General features: G+C 49.7%; 1 protein-coding gene across 1 annotated transcript in view; it reads right to left on the bottom strand.

The window, feature by feature from the left end:
- MATN2 (matrilin 2) overlaps positions 1–21,739 on the bottom strand; it is a 154,307-nt gene that overhangs the window by 17,490 nt on the left and 115,078 nt on the right. The window contains exons 8-10 of the mRNA XM_079722824.1: positions 13,900–14,022; positions 10,809–10,931; positions 10,417–10,539 (exon numbers count right to left, since the gene is read on the bottom strand). Coding sequence (XP_079578950.1) covers positions 10,417–10,539; positions 10,809–10,931; positions 13,900–14,022 — 369 coding nt within the window. The remainder of the gene's footprint in view (positions 1–10,416; positions 10,540–10,808; positions 10,932–13,899; positions 14,023–21,739) is intronic.

Here is a 21,739-nt window from a genome sequence, read left to right as displayed (position 1 = left end):
GCGCAGGCTCAGTAGTTGCGGCACACGGGCTTAGTTGCTCTGCGGCATGTGGGATCTTCCCGGACCAGGGCTCGAACCCGTGTCCCCTGCATTGGCAGGCCGATTCTTAACCGCTGCGCCACCAGGGAAGCCCACACCCCTTCTTTCTGGAGCTTCCCCCATGCCCTGTCCTGTCCCCGTAGCTCCATCTCAGGCTGCAATTTTGAAGAGTAATTGTCTCGGTGCAGGGACCCTGAAAGGTCATCGGCCCCCAGGTTCTCCCACGCCGAGTCATGGTGGTCTGAGCCTGTACTAGGCAGAGTGGCACTGCTATCCTTTATCAGGAGCCTGCTGAGCCTGAAGCCCCTGTTCTCAGGGGGCGTATTCACTCTTGGCTGCAGACTATCCCAGGAGCTCCCAGCCCAGCTTCTGAGCTCTCCTGGGCTTTTGTACTAATAGCTGTTTGGAAATTTTGTTGTGTGCATGCTTTAAAAGCATGTAGAGAGTTTGGGTTTTTAACCTTTCCCCTCCTCACCCCCTGAGAGCATGTGATCAAGAGAGAGGAGAGCTGTGGTTCTCACCCTCTGGTGAGCATCAGTCACTTGCAGAGATTATTTTAAAGGCAAAACAGGCCCATCGTTCAAAATTCAAACATATTAAGGGCAGACTTCCCCTATGGAGGGGTATCTGGCAATATCTACCGAAAGTACAAAATGTACCTTTGGCCCGGCAACTTCACTTCTGGAATTCTCTCCTGCAGATACCCTGGCACATACAAAGTATATCGATAATTTGATATATTTTTTTTAAATTTTTTATTTATTTAATTTATTTATTTTTGGCTGCATTGGTTCTTCGTTGCTGCATGTGGGCTAGTTGCGGTGAGCGGGGGCTACTCTTCGTTGAGGTGTGCAGGCTTCTCATTGCGGTGGCTTCTCTTGTTGCGGAGCACGGGCTCTAGGCGCGCAGGCTTCAGTAGTTGTGGCTCCCGGGCTCTAGAGCGCAGGCTCAGTAGTTGTGGCGCACGGGCTCTAGGCGCGCAGGCTTCAGTAGTTGTGGCTCACGGGCTCAGTAGTTGTGGCTCACGGGCTCTAGAGTGCAGGCTCAGTAGTTGTGGCACACGGGCTTAGTTGCCCCGCGGCATGTGGGATCTTCCCAGACCAGGGCTCGAACCTGTGTCCGCTGCATTGGCAGGCCGATTCTTAACTGCTGTGCCACCAGGGAAGCCCCTGGTATACTTTCAAGTTATTCACGGCAGCATTGTTTGTAATAACAAAAAGTGGGAAACACCCCAATTGTCCACGACTACTCAGGAGACAAGCTGAATAAATATTCTGTACAATGAGACACGACGCAGCTGTAAAAAGAATGAGGCAGTTCTCTATGTTAATGATTTGAAGAAATCTCCAATAAGTATCATTGAATGAAGAAAAAAAAAGGCATAGAATAGGGTATACAGTGCACCACTTTGTGTGTGTGTGTGTGTGTGTGTAAGGAAAGGGGAAAAAATATAAACAGATATTTGTATTGGCCTTTATTCACACACAGAAACAGAGGATAAATAATACACAAATAAAAATGGAATATTAGCTATCTGTTGCTATGAAACAAGTTATACCAAAACTTAGCAGCTTAAAGCAACATGTATTATCTCACACAGTTTCTGAGGTTGTGGAATCCAGGAGTGGCTCAGCTGGGAGGTTCTGGCTCAGAGTCTCTCAAGAAGCTGCAGTCGAGCTGTCCCCTGGGGCTGCATTGATCTCAAGGCTCGACTGGAGCTGGAGGATCTGCTTCTGACCTCACTCATGTATTCCCTGGCCTCAGTTCCTCCCTGGTTGTTGGCTGAAGGCTTCAGTTCCTCACCATGTGGGCCTCTCCACAGGGTTGCTCCCGACATGGCTTCCCCCAGAGTGAGTGATTCAAGAAGTGAGAGAGAGCTCCCAAGAGAGCAGCCACAGTGTCTCTGATAACGTAACTGGAGAAGTGACCTCCTTATTATTTCCATATGCTGTTGGTCACACAGACCAACAATGAAGGAGGGACTACACGTGTGTGAATTCAGGAGATGGGGATTGCTGGGGGCCGCCCTGGAGGCTGCCCACCACCCGTTCCTGATGGGAAGTGGAGGTAGGGGATGGGTGGAAGGGCAAGAGTAGGAGCCAAACTTCTTAATGTACATCTTTTCGTATTGTTCTGATTTTTAAACCATGTAAAAACCTTTTGCCTATTCTAAAAATAGAATAAACTTTAAACAAAAAAACTTACAAAAGTATTCCTCTTGCTCACCTTTGACACACTACAGCATTATTTTTAAAGGCTGCACCATGATTCATTTAACCAGTTTCTTTTCTTTCTTTCTTTCTTTTTTTTTTTTTTTGCGATACACAGGCCTCTCACTGTTGTGGCCTCTCCCGTTGCGGAGCACAGGCTCCGGACGCGCAGGCTCAGTGGCCGTGGCTCACGGGCCCAGCCGCTCCGCGGCATGTGGGATCTTCCCGGACCGGGGCATGAACCCGTGTCCCCTGCATTGGCAGGCGGACTCTTAACCACTGCGCCACCAGTGAAGCCCTTTTTTTTTTTTTTTTTTTTAAATAAATTTATTTATTTGGCTGTGTTGGGTCTTCGTTGCTGCGTGCAGGCTTTCTCTAGTTTTGGCGAGCAGGGGCTGCTACTCTTCGTTGCGGTGCGCGGGCTTCTCATTGCGGTGGCTTCTCTTGTTTCGAAGCACAGACTCTAGGCGCGCGGGCTCAGTCGTTGTGGCGCACGGGCTGAGTTGCTGCACGGCATGTGGGATCTTCCTGGACCAGGGATCAAACCTGTGTCCCCTGCATTGGCAGGCGGATTCTTAACCACTGCGCCACCGGGGAAGTCCCCTAACCAGTTTCTTATTGGAAGGGCATTTAGGTGGTTCCTAGGCTTTGCTATTACAAACATTATGGCAATGGATATTCGTGTACCTGTAGTTTTGCATACAATGTGAAAGCATGTCTGAAAGATAAACATCTAGAAGTGGAATTGCCTACTTAAAGGGAATGAACATTTACAACTGGATACATATTTTCAAATTGTCCTCCAAGGAGGTTGCATCAATCACCGTAAGATAATCTCTATTTCGGGGGGTCCAGGGTGCCGCCTGGGCTTCTGGATGTTTTAAAAGCCCCACAGATGATTCCAGTAAACCACCAGGGGTGAGATGCTGGCACTGGACCCAGAACTTATATTCAGAGACCTTCCCAAGTGTCCAGACGATTCTGCACCTCCACCGTCATGAACCACACGCTATCGTCTTTCTCTTGGGCTATTATTACATCGTCCACTAACGGGGTCTCCACAAACCTACTTCCGCCCCCTCCAGCACATCCTCCCCGACTCAGCCCAAGTCCTCTTTCCAAAATGAGAATCCGCTCACATCACTCCCTCCCTCTGCCTGAGATCTTTTAACGCGTCCAAGAGTCTGGATAAGACATAGAATCGACGGTGAGGTTCGCGGGACCTGCCCCGCTGCGTCATCTCATCCACGCTCCCCCAACTCTGAGTGCTTTCTTTCAGAACCTCAGTACCAAGCCAGAAGCTCTCCCCGCACAGAGCTCTGCACAGCCGTTCCCCTGCCTCTCCTTCGTCCGCCACCTCCTCCAGATGTCTTCCCAGACCCCCCCACCCCCGCATAGGGCCCAAAGCACCAGGCATCTGCCCCCTCTGGTAACATCACAGCTGTTACTGAACAGTTAGTTATGTGGTGGCTTTGGATCTGTGCCCATCTCCTCACTGGACCACGCTCCCACGGGCTCTGACCTCCAGGGGACCACGGGCTGCATCTGCCCTCCTCTCTGTGGACCTAACTTAATGCTTGGCCCACGACAGGTCCTCAGCAAACGCCTGCTGAGTACAAGGAAACATTTCCTCAGTTTTCTACTCTGAAAACCGAGGGTAACTAGATCCACCGCCCAGGGGTTTTGTGCTGGTGTTTTTTTCTTTCTTTTTTTTTTTTTTTTGTGGTACACGGACCTCTCACTGTTGTGGCCTCTTCTGTTGCGGAGCACAGGCTCCGGATGCACAGGCTCAGCGGCCATGCCTCACGGGCCCAGCCGCTCCGCGGCATGTGGGATCTTCCCGGACCGGGGCACGAACCCATGTCCCCTGCATTGGTAGGCGGGCTCTCAACCACTGCGCCACCAGGGAAGCCCTGTGCTGGTGTTTTAAATCAGAACCCATGCGGTGGGGATGCTGGCGGTCAGCTGGGCTCCCCTTTCTCTCCCACGTACCAGTCTTACAGGACGCAGTTCACATTTGTTCAGCAAAATGTCCAGTTTCCGCACATCAGGGACATTCCGGTCACTCATAATTAAAGAACTACACGTGGTAACTCCCCGACCACAGGCTCTAGCTGCCCTCCAGTCACCAAGTCTGGAAACCAGCTTGGAGTCAGCTTCTCCCCAGAGCCAAAGGTACTCCCACTAGGAAAGCACTTCAGTGGTTCCCTAACAGGCAAAGAGAGCCACCATCCCTGACTCACGATCATGGGGTGCCTTCAGCCTGGGGAGAATGGTGGGTACCCCGACGAGAATTCATTCATTCAGCAAGTGTTAACGGAGCACTTACTCTGCCAGGCTCTACCCTCATTCTCGGGCTGGAAGGGACCTTGGGGATGAACTGGTCCAACTCCTTCCTTTAGAGTCCAGGAAACTGATGGCCACAGAGAGGAAGTGACTTTCGCAAGGCCCCTTACCCTGCAGAGATGATTAGTGTCAGCTGTGCTGGGGGCAGAGGCGTGATTAGATCACAAGTCTATCACCTCCATGTTCCCTGGTCCAGCTGCACATCCAGTGGTCATCCTAGCCCAGCAGGGTCAGCACAGTCTGCTCAGATAGGCTGGTAGATTCTCAGAAGACAAACTAAAATGGTTTTCTCAAGGGAGGCTGGGTCTCTAAATAGTTTAATGTAACTCTAAATGTTGCAGGTGATTTGTCTCAGCGGCTTCTCCAGGCTCACCTCTCTCCAGTCTCCCTCTCACACTCAGCACTCAGTACTTAGTACTCAGTACTCAATGTTTTGTACTCAGTACTAAGTACACTCAGCTTCCTTCAGTTCACTCTCTGGACCCTGGGCTGGCATGTGCTATTTCCTATGCCTGGGAAGACTGCTCCCCTCCGTTTTAGTCCTTTCGGGCTGCTATGACAAAATACCACAGACCGAGTGGCTTATAAACAATAGAAATGTATTGCTTACAGTTCTGGAAGCTGGAAGTCTGAGATCAGGGTACCTGCATGGCGGGGTGAGAGCCCTCCTCCAGGTCACAGACTTCCTGTATTCTCACATGGTAAAAGGGGCTGGAGAGCTCTGTGGGCACGAATCCCATTCATAAGGGCTCCACCCTCATGACCTAATCACCTTCCAAAGGCTCCACCTCCTAACACCATCACCTTGGGGGTCAGACTCTCAACATATGAATTTGGGGAGGACACAAACATTCAGTCCATAACACCCTCCATCTCTGGCTAGCTCCCTCCATCAATCTCTAGGTGTTGGATCAAACATCTCTTTCTCAGGAGACCTTCTCTAGACTAGGTGAGGGTCCCCCTGCCACACGCCCCTGTGACAGCTCTTCTTCCCATATCATGACTCTCATCACACAGAATGGATGATCCATCTTTAATATCCTTCCTCTCTGAGAAACTTTAAACACTGTCAGGGCAGAAACTGAACCTTCATCAACCCCAGGGGTGCCCAGTGCCCAGCACAATATGACCAGCACAAAAATGCAGGTACATGGTAAATACTTGTGGAGACTGAGAATCAATGAACCAAGAGTTTAAGGAAGTACCTAGACTCAAATCCAGAGACGAGAGTGAGGACAGACTTGATTGGGAACCATCACTTAAGTGAAATGGATGAGAGGACTTAGGAGAAATCTCAGGGTGCAGGAAGAAAACATTTTCCCTCTAAAAGAAGGATCCTCTTTTTTTTTAAATGTAAGGAGGCAGGTCTACACATTAATTAAACCCTCATCGCGAATGGGGTCTGCAATTTGTGATCAAGGTGAGCAGAAGTTTCAGGACATAGCACAGGTTTTTAGGGCCCGTGTCTAACAGCCCCATACACTGATACAGCCTGTGCTCCTCACATCTGGATTCCACATGCACGTGACTCATGGTGACTCATGCACGTCTGTGGTGCAGTAGTCATGGGGTGATGTGTTCTGAGGACTCGCACCTCTGTGGCAATGACAAACAGCAATCCTGTGTCTGGGGCTCCATGTAGGAGGTTATTAAAACCAACCCCAACCCCCAGAGGGAGACAGCCACAGTGGCCACCTGCCAAGAGGGTAACCAAGGCCGAGAGATAGAATTACACCACATGCTGGCTTTTTAAAATAATAAAACTAGGAGCAGCCATTCGTTTGCTAACTCTGTGTAGGCTTTTTCTCAGAGAGACCAGAAGCAGCTGAACTGAGATGTACTTTTAAAGGGCATCTCACACTGGGTAAGAGATCCTGAAGTCAGGAGACCCCAGTTCTAGTCCTGACTCTGTCACTGACCCCCAGGGCCAGCTTGAGGGCACTGGCTTTCTCCCTGTGCCTGTTTCCCACAAAAGAAAGGAAAGATCTTTAAGTTTCCTTCTGTTGCGTTAAACCTCTAATGTGAATACACGAGGGTAAAGGTGGTCTTTTGCCTTAACTCTCTGTGATGGACTGAATTGTGTTTCCCCCCAAATTAATATGTTGAAGCCCTAACTCCCAATGTGCTGGTATTTGGAGGTGGGGCCTTTGGGAGGTGATTAGGGTTAGTTGAGGTCATGAGGCCGTGGCCCCCAAGATGGGATTAGTGCCCTTCTAAGAAGAGACAAAAGACAGCTTATTCTCTCTCTCTCTGTCATGGGAGGACACAGCAAGAAGGCATCCATCTGCAAGCCAAGAGGAGGGTTCTCACCAGAACCTAACCATACTGGCGCCTTGATCTTGGACCTCCAGTCTACAGAACTGTGAGACAATACATTTCTGCTGTTTAAGCCACCCAGCCTACAGTATGTCATGATGGCAGCCTAAGCAGACTAATACACTCCTCTTGCCCTGCTCAGGGTTGCTTCTGTCCTTCAAAGTCAAGCTGGGAGGCATCAGGTGGGAAAAGGCCTTTGCATTTCACACCCACCTCTGGTGGCCAGAGTAGGAGTATCCCCAACCGAAATTCCCAGTGCCCTATGCTTGTGGCTCAGATCCCCATCAGCACCCTCCACTTGCTAGAAGAAGGGAGTACCTGGGTTCCTGAGTCTGACTCCTCCCAGGGTGGGCCATCTCTGGAGCCCCACAAGGGGGGCAGGCCTGGCCCTGGGAGTGGGTCTCCAGGCAGCAAGGCAAGGATGCTACCTCAGCCCTCTCCTCAGTGTGGGGCAGTCCAGCAGTGGGAAGCAAGACCATAACAAGAGTACCTTACGGTTTATGGCAATTGACAAGTTTCCCAATGAATGTCTCTCCCTGTGCCACACAGAGACCCTGAGAGAGAGGCAGAAATGATCATTCCCAGTTTACATATGAACAATCAGATCCAGAGAGGTCAATTCCCTTGCCCAGCATGGGAGCTACGGGATTTAAACCCAGTCTTTGGGCTCTCAGTTCAGTGTTCTTTCTACTCTGCCACGCTGGTTCTAGATCTGGGCACAGACAGCCACAGAGTGAGGTGGGGCCACGAGAGGTCCTAGTGGAGCCTGCCTGCAGTGGGCGGGGCAGAGCTGCTCCCAGCAGGCGAGAGGGGCAGGACGTTCCCCATGGAGGTGATGCTGGCCCTGGGCTGGGTCTCCGCCAGCAGGGTGGGATAGGGACGTCGTCCTAAGTGGAGCCAGGATGGGCTGGAGGTACAGGGCTTACTCAGAGGATAGGGGAGCTGCCCCCATAAGAACTGGAGGGAGCAGGGAAGACCTGGGTGCGGCTCAGGAGGGGAGGAAGGGGTTCTCCATCACTGCCAAATCAAGGCACTCGACTGGAAACTGGGGGAGACAGTGGAGAGCCACTGAAGGCTACTGGGCAGGGGTGGACCCCGTGCCAGGTGCCACAGGGTGAAAAGACTGGTGGTCTCTGTCCATTCACTCTCTCATTCATTGAACTTTATAGAGCATCTCCCGTGGGCCAGGCCTGGAACCCAGGCTCCGAATAAGATCCAGTCTCTAACCTCCAGGAGCTCGCAGGGCAGTGGGCTGTGTGTTCCATGCACATCTAGCCTATAGAGTCTTTCCTGGTGCTGGGATGCCCTTGTACTAGGTCTATCTCAGGGAAATTTCCAGGAGGTAGAGATGGGAGGAGTCCTCTCAGCTGCAGCTTGTAGAAGAGACTCCCCCATTCCTCTCCCCACCTTACCCCCCAGTCTGTGGAACAACCCTCCAAGGCAAGGAAGGCTCCTATGGGCAATCACAGCCTGGGGGCCAGGGGACCTAGAGGAAGGGAGGATGGGCATCACGCTCGAGGCCAGAGAGCTCAAGGGTGCCTGCAGGGCTGTAGGCATAACCGTGTCTACTTCCTTCCCGGGCCCTGGGAAACTGGGCCTGCTCTTCATGCTTCAGAGAACCTTCCATAAAGCGAGTGCAGTGTTCTTCAGGACACCTGCTATCAAGGCTCTAAGTGGAGGCTGCCTTTATAAAGGGCCAAGGACACCCTTAGCTCCTGAGCCAGGCCTGGCTGAACCCCAGCTGCCTCCCCATCCAGAGCCCAGCACGATTTACAAAAAAGATGCAGTCATGGCATCAGGCTCTTTGTGATCTGGCATAGAGCCGGGAAACATACATCCCAACCCCAGTTAACTACGGCCACACTGAAAACACAGCCCATTATTTCAGGACAGGGCAGCTAGACTGAATCATCCTTGGGCAGAAAGAGAGTCTTCAATTAGGGGACGAGCTCAACAGATATGTATGGGTAAAATGCATCTCTTACATACCACCATTGCCTGAGGATAGGATAATCCTAACCCATCTGATCATCTCACATCTCATATGGACACACCATATATAAATAAATACTTATCAAAATTCACTTCTAATGGCATTGTTGAACATTTACTCATGTGGATGATATCACTGTATCATTAGTTACAAACACTATAAATGAGAAAATGGGCAACATTTAAAAGGGTCAGTGGCCATAACAGATGTGGATATAGGGAGGGAGGGAGACGGGCACGCGATTGTAAGGAAAGGAGTAGCATTTGTTTGGAAGGGCCATGAGCATTTCGTAGAAGTCCTGCAACTATCTTACAGTCAGCTCTTGGTCCTCACGGTAATGGGGAGGACCAAAGAAAGGCACGAATAATCTAAGATGATGAGAATTAAAACAAACCAGTTCAAAAGTGTGCTTCTGGCTTTGGCATGCAGTCAAAGGTAGATACAATTCGACACACCCACCCTCTTTCTGCACCCCCATACCCAGCCCGTCCCTGTGCTGGCTGTGCTGGCCATGCTGGCCATGCTGGCCAGAGCAGCGGGCTGCGAGGCAGCTGGGCAGGCAGCCACAAGCAAGCCATAAGACTCAAGACTCTATCCCAAATGGGGGAAACATTTTCTCACAGGCTGCATAGTTAGAGAGGCACACCCAGCTGTGCAATCAGCTCACCTGCCCAAGAGAACAGACGATATAAAAAGGTGGACAAGTTGTGGCCACAATTGTATCAGGGGTCAGGAAAGTCGGCCCTATAACCAGAAAGACCAGCAGGACAGACAAGGTACATTACGATCCTTTCCCTCCACTTCTGATCCCTTCTTTCAAAAAGACTATTTTTTAATCTTTAGGCCAACCTGGAAACAGGATTGCAGGGCAGAAAACACAGCATTCTTGAGTGAAGAGGAGAAGAATATCTGTGAGTCCTTTTTTTTTTTTTTTTTTTTTTTTTAAAGTAATGGAGACAGGAATTGGGACCAGCTGCAGGGAAGTATGTACCCAGGAAACATCACCATCTGCTGCCAGATTATCCGAATTGGGGGTGAGGTTCTCAGCAGCTTCCCCTTCTCCCAGAACTGACTTTGGAGTCACATAGCCCAGAGTTTGAACCCATCACTTAATAGCTAGTAACCTTAGGCTCTTTACTTAATCTGAGCTGCAGTGACCTCATCGGAAGATGGGGATTCCACGGGGCGGCGGCCGGACAAAGCATGTGGCCAGCACAGAGCCCCGCCTGAAGTCCCCAGTCAGTAATGCGTCCGCATTATTATAACTCGTGCCAGCTCCAAAATGACCGCGAGGCAGACAGGAATAGGGAACAGCCGTCTCAGGGAGTGGGGAAAGCAGCTCGGGGCCGGTGGAGCAGCAGCCACCGGCGCTGAAATCTCTGGGAGAGGCCTTCACACACTTTCACCCACGAAACCCGGGGTGCGGACACACCGGGGGTCCCTGTCCTCACTGCCCCCGCACCCCACGATCGCCTGTACCGAGTCCCGCTCGTCCGACCTCGGAACACTCACTGGCACAGGTCTTGCCGTCACTGCGGAGCACGTGTTCCTCGGGACACTGGCAGGCGAAGGATCTGTCGGTGTTGACGCAGGAGTATTCGCAGCCGTGGTCATTCAGCAAACAATAATCCACTCCTGCAAAACCCAACAGCCCGGTGAGAGGTCCTCGAGGCTCCTGGGCTACTGAGCATGGGAATCAAGTGACCGTCGTGCTTACACCACGCCCCCACCTCCGCCCCAGGTTCTGCACCGGGAAGGCACGCAGTCCCCAGGAGACACCCCTACGATCTCCAGGGTGCCAAGAGCAGGGGACAGAGGGGGCCTGCTGTCCTGTGCCGTCGTCACAGTTTTCACGCCTGTTGCGAAAACCTCTGCCCTGTAAGAGAAGCGAAACGGGGACTCACGGGAGCAGGTCTTGAGGTCCTCGTTGATGAGGAAGCCTTCCGAGCACTGGCACACAAAGGAGTCCCCGGTGTTGAGGCACAGCTGCTCACAGCCGTGGTCCTGCTCGGCGCAGTGATCCACCCCTGAGGCAATCACACGAAAACAGCGTAACCGGAATAAAGACGCAGACCTACTAGAGATCGGACTTGAGGATACGGGGAGGGGGAAGGGTAAGCTGTGACAAAGTGAGAGAGTGGCATGGACATATATACACTACCAAATGTAAAATAGATAGCTAGTGGGAAGCAGCCGCATAACACAGGGAGATCAGCTCGGTGCCTTGTGACCCCCTGGAGGGGTGGGATAGGGAGGGTGGGTGGGAGGGAGACGCAATAGGGAGGGGATATGGGAACATATGTGTATGTATAACTGATTCACTTTGTTATAAAGCAGAAACTAACGCACCATTGTAAAGCAATTATACTCCAATAAAGATGTTAAAAAAAAAACCCGTAACCAAGGGCGCTGCGCCCACCAGCGAGGGGGCATTAAAAAACAAAACCACCTCCCAGGGAGCCCCTGCTGGGCTATTTCACTTCAAAAAGAGTGACGTGGAAGGTTTCATTCTACCCTGTGCCACTGGCCTTGTTCGTTTTTCTTCGCATTTCTTTGAGGAGTAACGTGCATACGACTCCTGTCATGGGTGGTCATGACAGCAGCCCTCTGTGCCAGGCCTGGGCATGCATCACCTGCCATCCCGGGGCAACGCTGAGAGCAGGTGCCTTCCCCACTGTCACAGAGAGGAGAGCCAGGCTCAGGAAAGTCGAGCTGCTGAGCCCACAGCCCGCAGCTGACAGACAGTGCGTCAGAATGAGGGCTCCGCACCCAACGACTTGGGCTCAGACCCCACGTTCGCCGCTTCCCAGACGCGGGTTGCTGGGCCGTCATCTGGCCTCTCTGCCGTCACCTCATGACTTGAGAAATGGGGTTGACGATTACTTTCTTAGAGGAACTTGGTGAGAGGAGGTGATTCATCTACAGCCCTCAGAACAGTAGCTGGCATACAGTAATTACTTCCTGAACGCTTATTATTACTAGTACATTGCTGGGGAAGACTTAATTGTATAGTTTCTTTATATCTGAAAATGAAAAAGTGTTGTCACCTCCCATAACCAGGACACCCAGATTCAGAAAACAAACCAAAGCCAAGGCCTGCATGCGTGGCTGATCCTGGCACCGGGGCCCTGAACAGCTGGCTCCGCTAGGATAACAGACACACAGCTGCGGTGAACGGCTCCCACAGGACAGCCCTGCAGGCTGCCTCCCAGATTTCCTTGATGGAGGAAACGCACACCCGGAGACTGGAGGGACACTGGAGGCCTTGTGCAGGGCCATCAGGTGGGCCTCTTTGACTCCCACAGGGCCTGGGACTGGTGCCTTCTGGAACATGCCACCAGTGGATCTGCCTACTGCAAACACTTGCAGGATCTCAGGAGCCAGAGGCCTGTATTCACATCTCAGTTATAGCATCTACCAGTCATGTGACCCCTGGGAAACTTAATCTTTTTGTGCCACAGTTTCCCCATCTTTAAATAGGGATAAGAATGTCGATGCTTCATAAGGCTCCGGTGCAGGTCAAGTGAGCGAGTGCCTGGAAAGTGCTCACGGCCGTGCCTGCACAGAGCAGGTGCCTTGTAAGGGCTTCCTGTTATGACGGCCTGGGGGCTCCCTGAGCCCCCATGGGGAAGAGGATACCATGCCTTTCTCTGGGGACCCCTGGGAAGAAATGGCTTGGTTTATACTTTCTTGAAGCTGACTAGATGGTCCTTCTTACTAGATCCCAGAGAGAAAGGAGGCAGCTCATGGCCCCTAGGGCTCTAGGTGGGCTCATCCAGGTCATGCCAAGCCTGCCCTGGGATACCTGCCAGAGCTGTCAGCTGGCAGACCCCGCACTCCTGGAAGAAGGCAGACTGTACACAGATCCATCTTCACCGGGGCATCTTCTTGAAGAGTGGAAGCACTCTTCCTCACCACTGGCTTCTCATAAGGACTCAGAGACTTCCAGAGGCAAATGCAGAGCAGTGCCAACTTTCTGGTTCAAAAATTCTTTGACTTCCGAGATCGATCCTTAGAAAGCCTAATCGAGGCACTTTGTTCCCTCTGGAGACGGACGGGGCGCTAGCTTTCCTGAGGACTGCTCTCTATCTAATACTTCATCTGTGAAACTTCCCCTCCGGGCAGTTTAAGGTCCAAGTGCTGAACAGCTGCACTGTTCTCATTCACAATCTATCTCTGTCCCCAAAGCTGGAGCAGCTGTGCGGCTTGCTGGGTGGAAAGCGACACAAAGGGCCCCTTCTATGCTGGTCACGTCACAGCACCCCTCTCCAGCGCACCAGGGTCACAGGCCTCCACCGCAGTGTCATGCACCCCCCCAGCCCTACTGGCCTGGACCAGTGGAGACTGTGCCTCATAAAAAACGACGGAGCCATCCAGCTGGCAAAGCCTGCACGTTTCCGCGCATTTACATCACCAAATGGAGGTTTGTTGTGCCTCTTACAAAAGAAAATTAAGAAAAGTCTTCATAAAAAGTCCCATGTTTCTCAACCCTGCCCTCAGATCAGCTCTGTGGTAGCTCAAGTTCTCTCTGAGGTCTGTCTCCTCCGTCCCATTGTCTCACCCTGGGGCCAGCACTGGTTACTCTGCCAGGCTCCATGACAATAATGAACCATTATCTTTAACTGTATGTTTTCCTTGGGCCAGGCACAGTGCTAAGAGATGGAAATGGTCCTGATTATTCCCTTTAACAACTCTAGGAGACCAATACTATTATTATCTTCACTTTTTTAAACAGATGGGGAAGTCAAAGCTTGGAGAACTTGCCTGGGGTCGCACGTCTACTATGTGGTACTAAACAATCCAATCTCTGAGGTAGGTAGCATGAGTAGTCCCATTATACAGGTGATGAAACTGAGGCCAGGAACGTTAAGCCTGTCGGACCGTCAGGCTCACTGGAAACCCAGGGGCGTCAAAAGTGACTGGCTGCTAGCGAGCCTGGGGGCCTGTGTGTGAACCTGGCCTTCCCATCAGAGCCCCTGCCCTGGGCACACTCACGGCTGCAGGTCTTGCCATTGGGGTCCAGGGTGTAGCCCCGGTGGCAGCGGCAGTAGTAGCCCTCCTCCGTGTTGATGCATTCATGCTCGCAGCCTGGCTTGTTCAGCGCACAGTAGTTGATCCCTAAGGGGAGAAAGGGCAGACCCTACTTCAGGCTTGGGGCTTCTCCAAGGGCTGAGGTCAGCCCCTCACAGTAAATATTCAGTAAGTAAGATGCTCTATAGCAGGTGTCCCTAACCCCCGGGCCACAGACAAGTACTGGTCCGTGGCCTGTTAGGAACCGGGCCGCACAGCAGGAGGTGAGCACCAGGCGAGTGAGCGAAGCTTCATCTGTATTTACAGCCGCTCCCCATCACTCACGTTACCGCCTGAGCTCCGCCTCCTGTCAGCACTATGGTGAGTTGTATAATTATTTCATTATATACTACAATGTGATAATAACAGAAATAAAGTGCACAATAAATGTAATGCCCTTGAATCATCCCGAAATCGTTTCCCCTCCACCCCACCACCCCCAAGTCCATGGAAAAATTGTCTTCCACAAAACCGGTCCCTGGTGCCAAAAAGGTTAGGGACTGCTGCTCTACAGGATGGAGACAACAGCTCCTGCTCTCTATGAGCTTGTTTGAAAGAAAACCTGGCACCTGCAGCGAGCCTCCGCACTCTCCAGCATAGGTCTCTTCCCCAGTTGATGGCCAAAAAGCTGGTGAAATGGGTTGAGTGCCATGGTTCCCAGCCCATCTCCCCGCAAGAAAGATGGAAAAGCTGGGAAAATTCAGTCTCTTCTTACAGTTAACCTGATAACTAGGGCTCAAAACATGTAGGGACCTGCTGTTGGCAGTGACATCTGACAGTGACATGGGACAACACAAGGCAGAATACACAACAGCTGATCTTACAAGATACCCAGCTATTTAGGAGATGCAGGAAAAGGCAGTTGCCTTAAGAAGGATCCAGTGCTCAACCTGGCTCTGGGTGAGAGCATAACAGCAAAGGTATCAAGAAACTGGAGAAGACGCATCTCTGATACTGGCCCAGGTAGTTGCAGGTCAGTCCTATGGTAACATTCACCCCATCCTAGCTGTGTTTCTGCCAGCAGAGGGAAGCAGCATCACAACCAGCAGCCAATTAGCAGTTTCATTTTCTGGTAGAAAATGCTAAAACCACAAGATAGGCCACTCCCCACCCTCCCACAACTCACACACACCAGAGAAGGTAATAGGAGAGATGGAGAACTATAATGGGAAATAAAATAAGCTTGTGGAGGGCCTCTATGAGACTGGTGTTGTGAGAAATGGTCACCAGCAACCTCAGGGGCTGAGCTGGATCCATTTAACTGCATTGTTCTTTTTCCTGGGGATGTGGCAGACATTGTTGGTTGCCTTGCCAACAGCTATTACCCTGTCTTCTTGAAACCAGAATCCTGACTCCCAAGGCATGAGTCATGAGTTGTCTAAGGCAGCCTGGCAACCATGTTTTCCTTTGTCGGTGATTGGTCTAGAGCTGGGAATATGCTTAGTTCTCGCCAATGAGACATAGGAGGAATTTATTGGGGCCCCTAGGAAAGATTTCCCTTCCTGAAAAGACAAAGATGTATGAAAAGAAATGAAATGAAACCCACAGCCGAGGGACCTCAGACTATCCCTTAAAGGGTCCATGATGTGCCCTCCCATGTGACTAGTGGGTGGAACTTTCCACGTGCACAGAGCACGAGCAGAAGTAGCTGCAGACCGAGCACAGGGAAGGAACTCCCACGACATGCAGGGGCTGGCCTAAGAGAAGAGGTCACACCACGAGGGTCATGGACCCCTTGGCACTCTCTCTGTACCTCATCCCTTCCGCATGACGGAGGCAGAATATTGTTAGCTGTGCGTGATTTCTCAGCTCATCAACAGCCTTACCTGTGCAGAACAGACTGAATGCCAGGCAACAAGCAAAGAGCTTCAGTGAAGAAAAACAGGCCCGGCGATAAAACTCCGGCCACAGACACACAGACAAACAAAAAGCCAAGCAAACAGACACAGAACACAAAGGGTCCCACAGTTCGGGGCCACATAGTGTAGGGCCTGCAAATCCTACACTTCATTACACCAGTAGAGAAAAGTGAAATTATCTTCAGTAAACACTGTTTTTAAAAGCCAGCATTCAGCCACTATGGAAAACAGTATAGAGGTTCTTCAAAAAAATTAAACATAGAATTACATGTGATCCAGTAATTCCACTTCTGGGTTTATACCCAAAAGAACTGAAAGCAGGGACTTGAACAGTACTTGTATATCCATGTTCATAGCAGCATTATTCACAATGGCCAAAAGATGGAAGCAACCCAGGTGCCTACTGACAGATGAATGGATAAACAAAATGTGGTATATACGTAATGTGGAATTTTTTTTTTTTGCAGAATTTTATTTAAAATTTTTTAATAGATCTTCATTGGAGTATAATTGCTTCACAATACTGTGTTAGTTTCTGTTGCACAACAAAGCGAATCAGCCATATGCATACACATGTCCCCATATCCCCTCCCTCTTGAGCCTCCCTCCACCCTCCCTATCCAACCCCTCTAGGTCATCGCAAAGCACGGAGCCCATCTCCCTGTACTTTGCTGCTGCTTCCCACTAGCTATCTAGTTTACATTTGGTATAGTGTATATCCGTTGATGCTACTCTCACTTCGTCCCAGCCTCACCCTCCCACCCGATGTCCTCAAGTCCATTCTCTATGTCTACCTCTTTATTCCTGTCCTGCAACTAGGTACATCAGTACCAATTTTCTTTTCTTTTTTTTTCTTTTAGATTCCATATATATGTGTTAGCATACAGTATGTGTTTTTCTCTTTCTGACTTACTTCACTCTGTATGACAGACTCTAGGTCCATCGACCTCACTACAAATAACTCAATTTCGTTTCTTTTTATGGCTGAGTAATATTCCATTGTATATATGTGCCACATCTTCTTTATCCATTCATCTGTCGATGGACACTTAGGTTGCTCCCATGTCCTGGCTATTGTAAATAGTGCTGCAGTGAACATTGTTGTGCATGTCTCTTTTTGAATTATGGTTTTCTCAGGGCATATGCCCAGTAGTGGGTCATATGGTAGTTCTATTTTTAGTTTTTTAACCTCCATACTGTTTTCCACAGTGGTTGTATCAATTTACATTCCCACCAACAGTGCAGGAGGGTTCCCTTTTCACCACACCCTTTCCAGCATTTATTGTTTCTAGCTTTTTTGATAATGGCCATTCCGACTGGCGTGAGGTGATACCTCAGTGTAGTTTTGATTTGCATTTCTTTAATAATTAGTGATGTTGAGCATCTTTTCACGTGCCTCTTGGCCATCTGTATGTCTTCCTTGGTGAAATGTCTATTTAGGTCTTCCGCCCATTTTTTAACTGGATTGTTTTCTTGATATTGAGCTCCATGAGCTGTTTATATTTTGGAGATTAATCCTTTGTCTGTTGTTTCATTTGCAAATATTTTCTCCCATTCTGAGGGTTGTCTTTTTGTCTTGTTTATGGTTTCCTTTGCTGTGCAAAAGCTTTTCAGTTTAATTAAGTCCCATTTGTTTATTTTTGTTTTTATTTCTGTTATATAATGTGGAATATTATTTAGCCTTAAAAAGGAAGGAAATTCTGACATATGCCACACATGGATCAACCTTGAAGACATTATGGTAAGCGAAACAAGCCAGTCACAGAAGGACAAATATTGTAAGATTCCGCTTATATGAGATTCCTAGAGTAGGCAAAGTCACAGAGATGGAAAATAGGATGGGGGGTTGTCAGGGGCTGGGGGGAGAGAGAATCGGTACAGAGTTTCAGTTCAGAGAGATAATAAAGTTCTGCAGCTGGATGGTGGTGATGGTTGTACAACAACATGAATGTACTTAATGCCACTGAACTGTACCTGTAAAAAGGGTTACAATGGTAAATTTTGTTATGTATATATATATATATATATATATTTTTTTTTTTTTTTGCGGTTCGCGGGCCTCTCACTGTTGTGGCCTCTCCCGTTGCGGAGCACAGGCTCCGGACGTGCAGGCTCAGCAGGCATGGCTCACGGGCCCAGCCACTCCGCGGCATGTGGGATCTTCCCGGAGTGGGGCACGAACCCGTGTCCCCTGCATTGGCAGGCGGACTCTCAACCACTGCGCCACCAGGGAAGCCCTGTTATGTATATTTTAACACAATTTTTTAAAGGGCCAACATTGTCTTTAAGAAAGATTTACACACAATAATTAAATTAAAAAACATGAAGATTCTTTTTTTTTTTTAAAGATGTTGGGGGTAGGAGTTTATTAATTAATTTATTTATTTTTGCTGTGTTGGGTCTTCATTTCTGTGTGAGGGCTTTCTCTAGTTGTGGCAAGCGGGGGCCACTCTTCATCGCGATGCGTGGGCCTCTCACTATCGCGGCCTCTCTTGTTGCGGAGCACAGGCTCCAGACCCGCAGGCTCAGTAGTTGTGGCTCACAGGCCTAGTTGCTCCGTGGCATGTGGGATCCTCCCAGACCAGGACTCGAACCCGTGTCCCCTGCATTAGCAGGCAGATTCTCAACCACTGCGCCACCAGGGAAGCCCAAAAAACATGAAGATTCTTAAAGAGGTTATCACTCAGCTATCTGGCAAACAGCAATTTAAAAATGCCTCTTCTCCAAATGGTACTTTACAGCAGAGGTTTAACTGTAGATCTTTGCCTTCTTTATGTGCTTCAGTCACAATTCTTCACATGTTACTTAGTCATTCACACATTTATTCATTCAATCTGTATTTATTGACTACCTACTATGCCCCCCACATCTGGTCCAGTCTCCTCCCTAACTGTGATGAGCTATACATGGGCCAGGCTTGGGTGTAGGTTTATCTGGCAAAGCCTGGAGTGTCCAATAACCCTGCGAGGTCAGATGGCAGGATTGTCAGATGACCAATCAAACAGCGCTTATGAGTGCCAACTCGCAAAGGAGCTGGAGACCTCACTGAGAAGATGAGAAATAAAAACATGAAAGATTAGTGACCCAGACAGTAAACTGTAATGCCAACTGAGTGGCACAGAGAGTAAGTTTTAGAAAAATTGGACAGGCTACAAAATGTTAAAGCAGAAAGTCGTGTTCCTTCAGTTTAGGAAATCGGGGTCCAGAGAAGCAAAGCAGCCTGTCCAAGGTCACATGGCCAGCATGAGTGACACTGCCAAGACCGGCCTTCGCGTCCCCCGGCTCAACCCGTGGCCCCCGCCCCAGCTGTTTAGAATGTGATGTCTCCAGGACTTCCCTAGTGGTCCAGTGGCTAAGACTCCACACTCCCAATTCAGGGGGCACGGGTTCGATCCCTGGTTGGGGAACTAAGGTCCTGCATGCTGCACGGTGCGGCCAAAAAAAAAAAGAATGGGATGTCTCAGCCATGGTGCCAGCGTGAGCAATCCTGGAGTCCAGCACACGGGTCCCACCCACCTCTGATTCCACCTTGGGGTCCCCGTCTAGACCGCCAGTCCTGGTCTCTGTGTCGCTGCCTTAATGATTTATGCTTTAAGTCGATGACAGCACTTTCCAGAAAAAGAAACTATGCCTGGATTAGGAGGAAGAACAAACCCTGGCCAAGACTGTTTTCTTCAGTAGGATTCTGCCTTGAACTTTCTTTTTTTTCCAGTTTAACTGGATGACATCAAATTCCTTTGAAAAATAGATTTCTTATTAGAATTGAAAATAGCCCACATCCATCAACTGCCGATTAAATGTGAATGGCTGTACCCTGCGCTTGAGATCTTCAGTGCTCTCGAGATCCTCAGATTCCTAATAAGAAACTCCAGATTTTAAGCCCCAGTTCTCTGCTTCCCGATTCCATGTAATGCTCCAGAGAGAGGGTGAGCGCTCACTTTCCGTTCTGCCCTAACTGCCGGAGTGTGCGCATTAGGGCGAAGTGGCTTTCAGAGGGACCTCGGAAGTGGAGGGCTGGGTGTGTAGCAAAGACAATGGAAAAAGTAATGATGAGGCAGGATGCTGGGAGAAGGGCCGATGAGGACATTGGGCTTTAAAAACAAATTCCATTTTTCTTGGATGAAAAGTAGGGCACCTGGCTCAAGAGGAAATGGAGCTATCACTGAATACATATGAATGAGCGTTAGGGACTCGGGCTGGGCCGCAGCCTGAGACTGGCCGTCTGTGGGCGGTGGTCACACTACTCCCAAATGGTCCCTTGCTCTGCGCTCGTCCTTCTGTTCTTGGCCTGCCTCCTCCCTTGACAACTGTGCAGGCCATGCCTTGGACTCTTCTCTAACTCCTAGTGCCTCTCTAGGCAGGATGGAGAGGGAGGGGCAGAGGACGAGGGACCCCTAGATGACTGTAAGAGAGGCGTCAAGCCAGGCCCCCTCCGCTGATGGCCACATGCCCAGCTCGCTTCCTTCTCCCTCCAAAAGCGACACACCGTGAAGCCTGCAACTCCAATGAGTGTCTGAGTTGAACCAGATCTAATTATCCCCCATGTAAGGGATTTGGGTTCACAAAGGAGTCCAATGGTGAGTGCTTTTCCTTGGGTGAAGTCAGCCACTGACACTCTCACCCCTAGAAAAAGGTGTAAATAGCACAGAGAGGAGTGGCCAGGCTGACCTTTCCCACGTACTGCATGCATGTGTGGTCTAATGGAAAACTGTCCATCTGATTGTTTTCACATTCTGAACGCTCTCAGTTAGAATTCCCGTCCGATGTTTGAATGTTTCCGGGGTTTGCATCCAGGCAAGGTGGTGGGAATCATTTTTTATAAGAGAGGCTCAGTTTCAAAATATGGGCTCTGCCACCGTACAAGGTTTAACACGTATTAGAGTGAGCGTGTGAGTTAACATGGGCTGTAAGCAGACTGTAGCTTGTGGACTCAATTCTATAAACCACAAAGCTTTTCAAAAAAGATATATGGTAAAACTTTTGAAAATCCGGTCCTGTGATGCAGAACGCTGCTGTACTTACCACCAGGGAGAAGTGAATGAAGGGACACATAAGAGAATATGTCCCTTAATGGGAGTTCCAGAGAGTTCTGTGAATGACACTGTTGGGAGAATGTGTACAATTCAGTGCGCATATGTGTGGACTAACTTCGGGAATGCTTTTTGAGAAAACACTTGCATGCCTTAAAAGGGCCATCTTTCTAACGAGATAGAGTAATTCAGACGATAGTTGCCATCTCTCCAGGATGATAAATCTCAGAGATCCATTTGCTCGTTCATTCACTAAATATTGTGTCACACCAGCATGCGCCAAACACTGAGGTGATGAGGATTCACGAGTGAGAAGAAGAGAAGAATCTCTGTCCTTGTAGACCTTGCATTCTAGCAGCCTCTCAGGGACAGATCTCTTAAAGACATCCCACTGGTGGTCCGTGCTCTAGATCCCCGGTCAAGCCCTCTGAGGTGCTAGACGACAGTATCTGAGTCACTCAGCACATCTTTAATATCATCCTGCTCACACCAAGTACCTCTTGAATGCTGCAGGGATGCCCCAGAGTCTTCTATTTTTCCTTCCTTCATAACAAAGAGGAAAAGCTGCAACTTCCCCTTTCTTAGCAGCCATCAAGTGTCTCATCTTGTAGGACTGGAAGAAACCAGCTCCTTTTGCCTCCAACTCTGGACCCAGCCTTTTCTTTCTCAAAGTCCCAAATACTTGTTGCAGGTTGGGCGGGGGGGTAAAAAGAAGGGAGGATGTGCCCTCATTTCAAATAGGTGGGAGCTTCAGCTTGGGCCTCGATTTCACTAAATGAATCTGATGGGCAGACCCAGTCTATGCGGTCTCTAAAAATTATCCCCATCACAGGATCAGGTGAGACAAAAGGTAAAATAAAAGGCAGAATACTGTTA

Source organism: Hyperoodon ampullatus, assembly GCF_949752795.1.
Source record: "Hyperoodon ampullatus genome assembly, chromosome: 17".
Taxonomy (NCBI): Eukaryota; Metazoa; Chordata; class Mammalia; order Artiodactyla; family Ziphiidae; genus Hyperoodon; species Hyperoodon ampullatus.
This window is presented reverse-complemented; position numbering and strand designations above follow the sequence as displayed.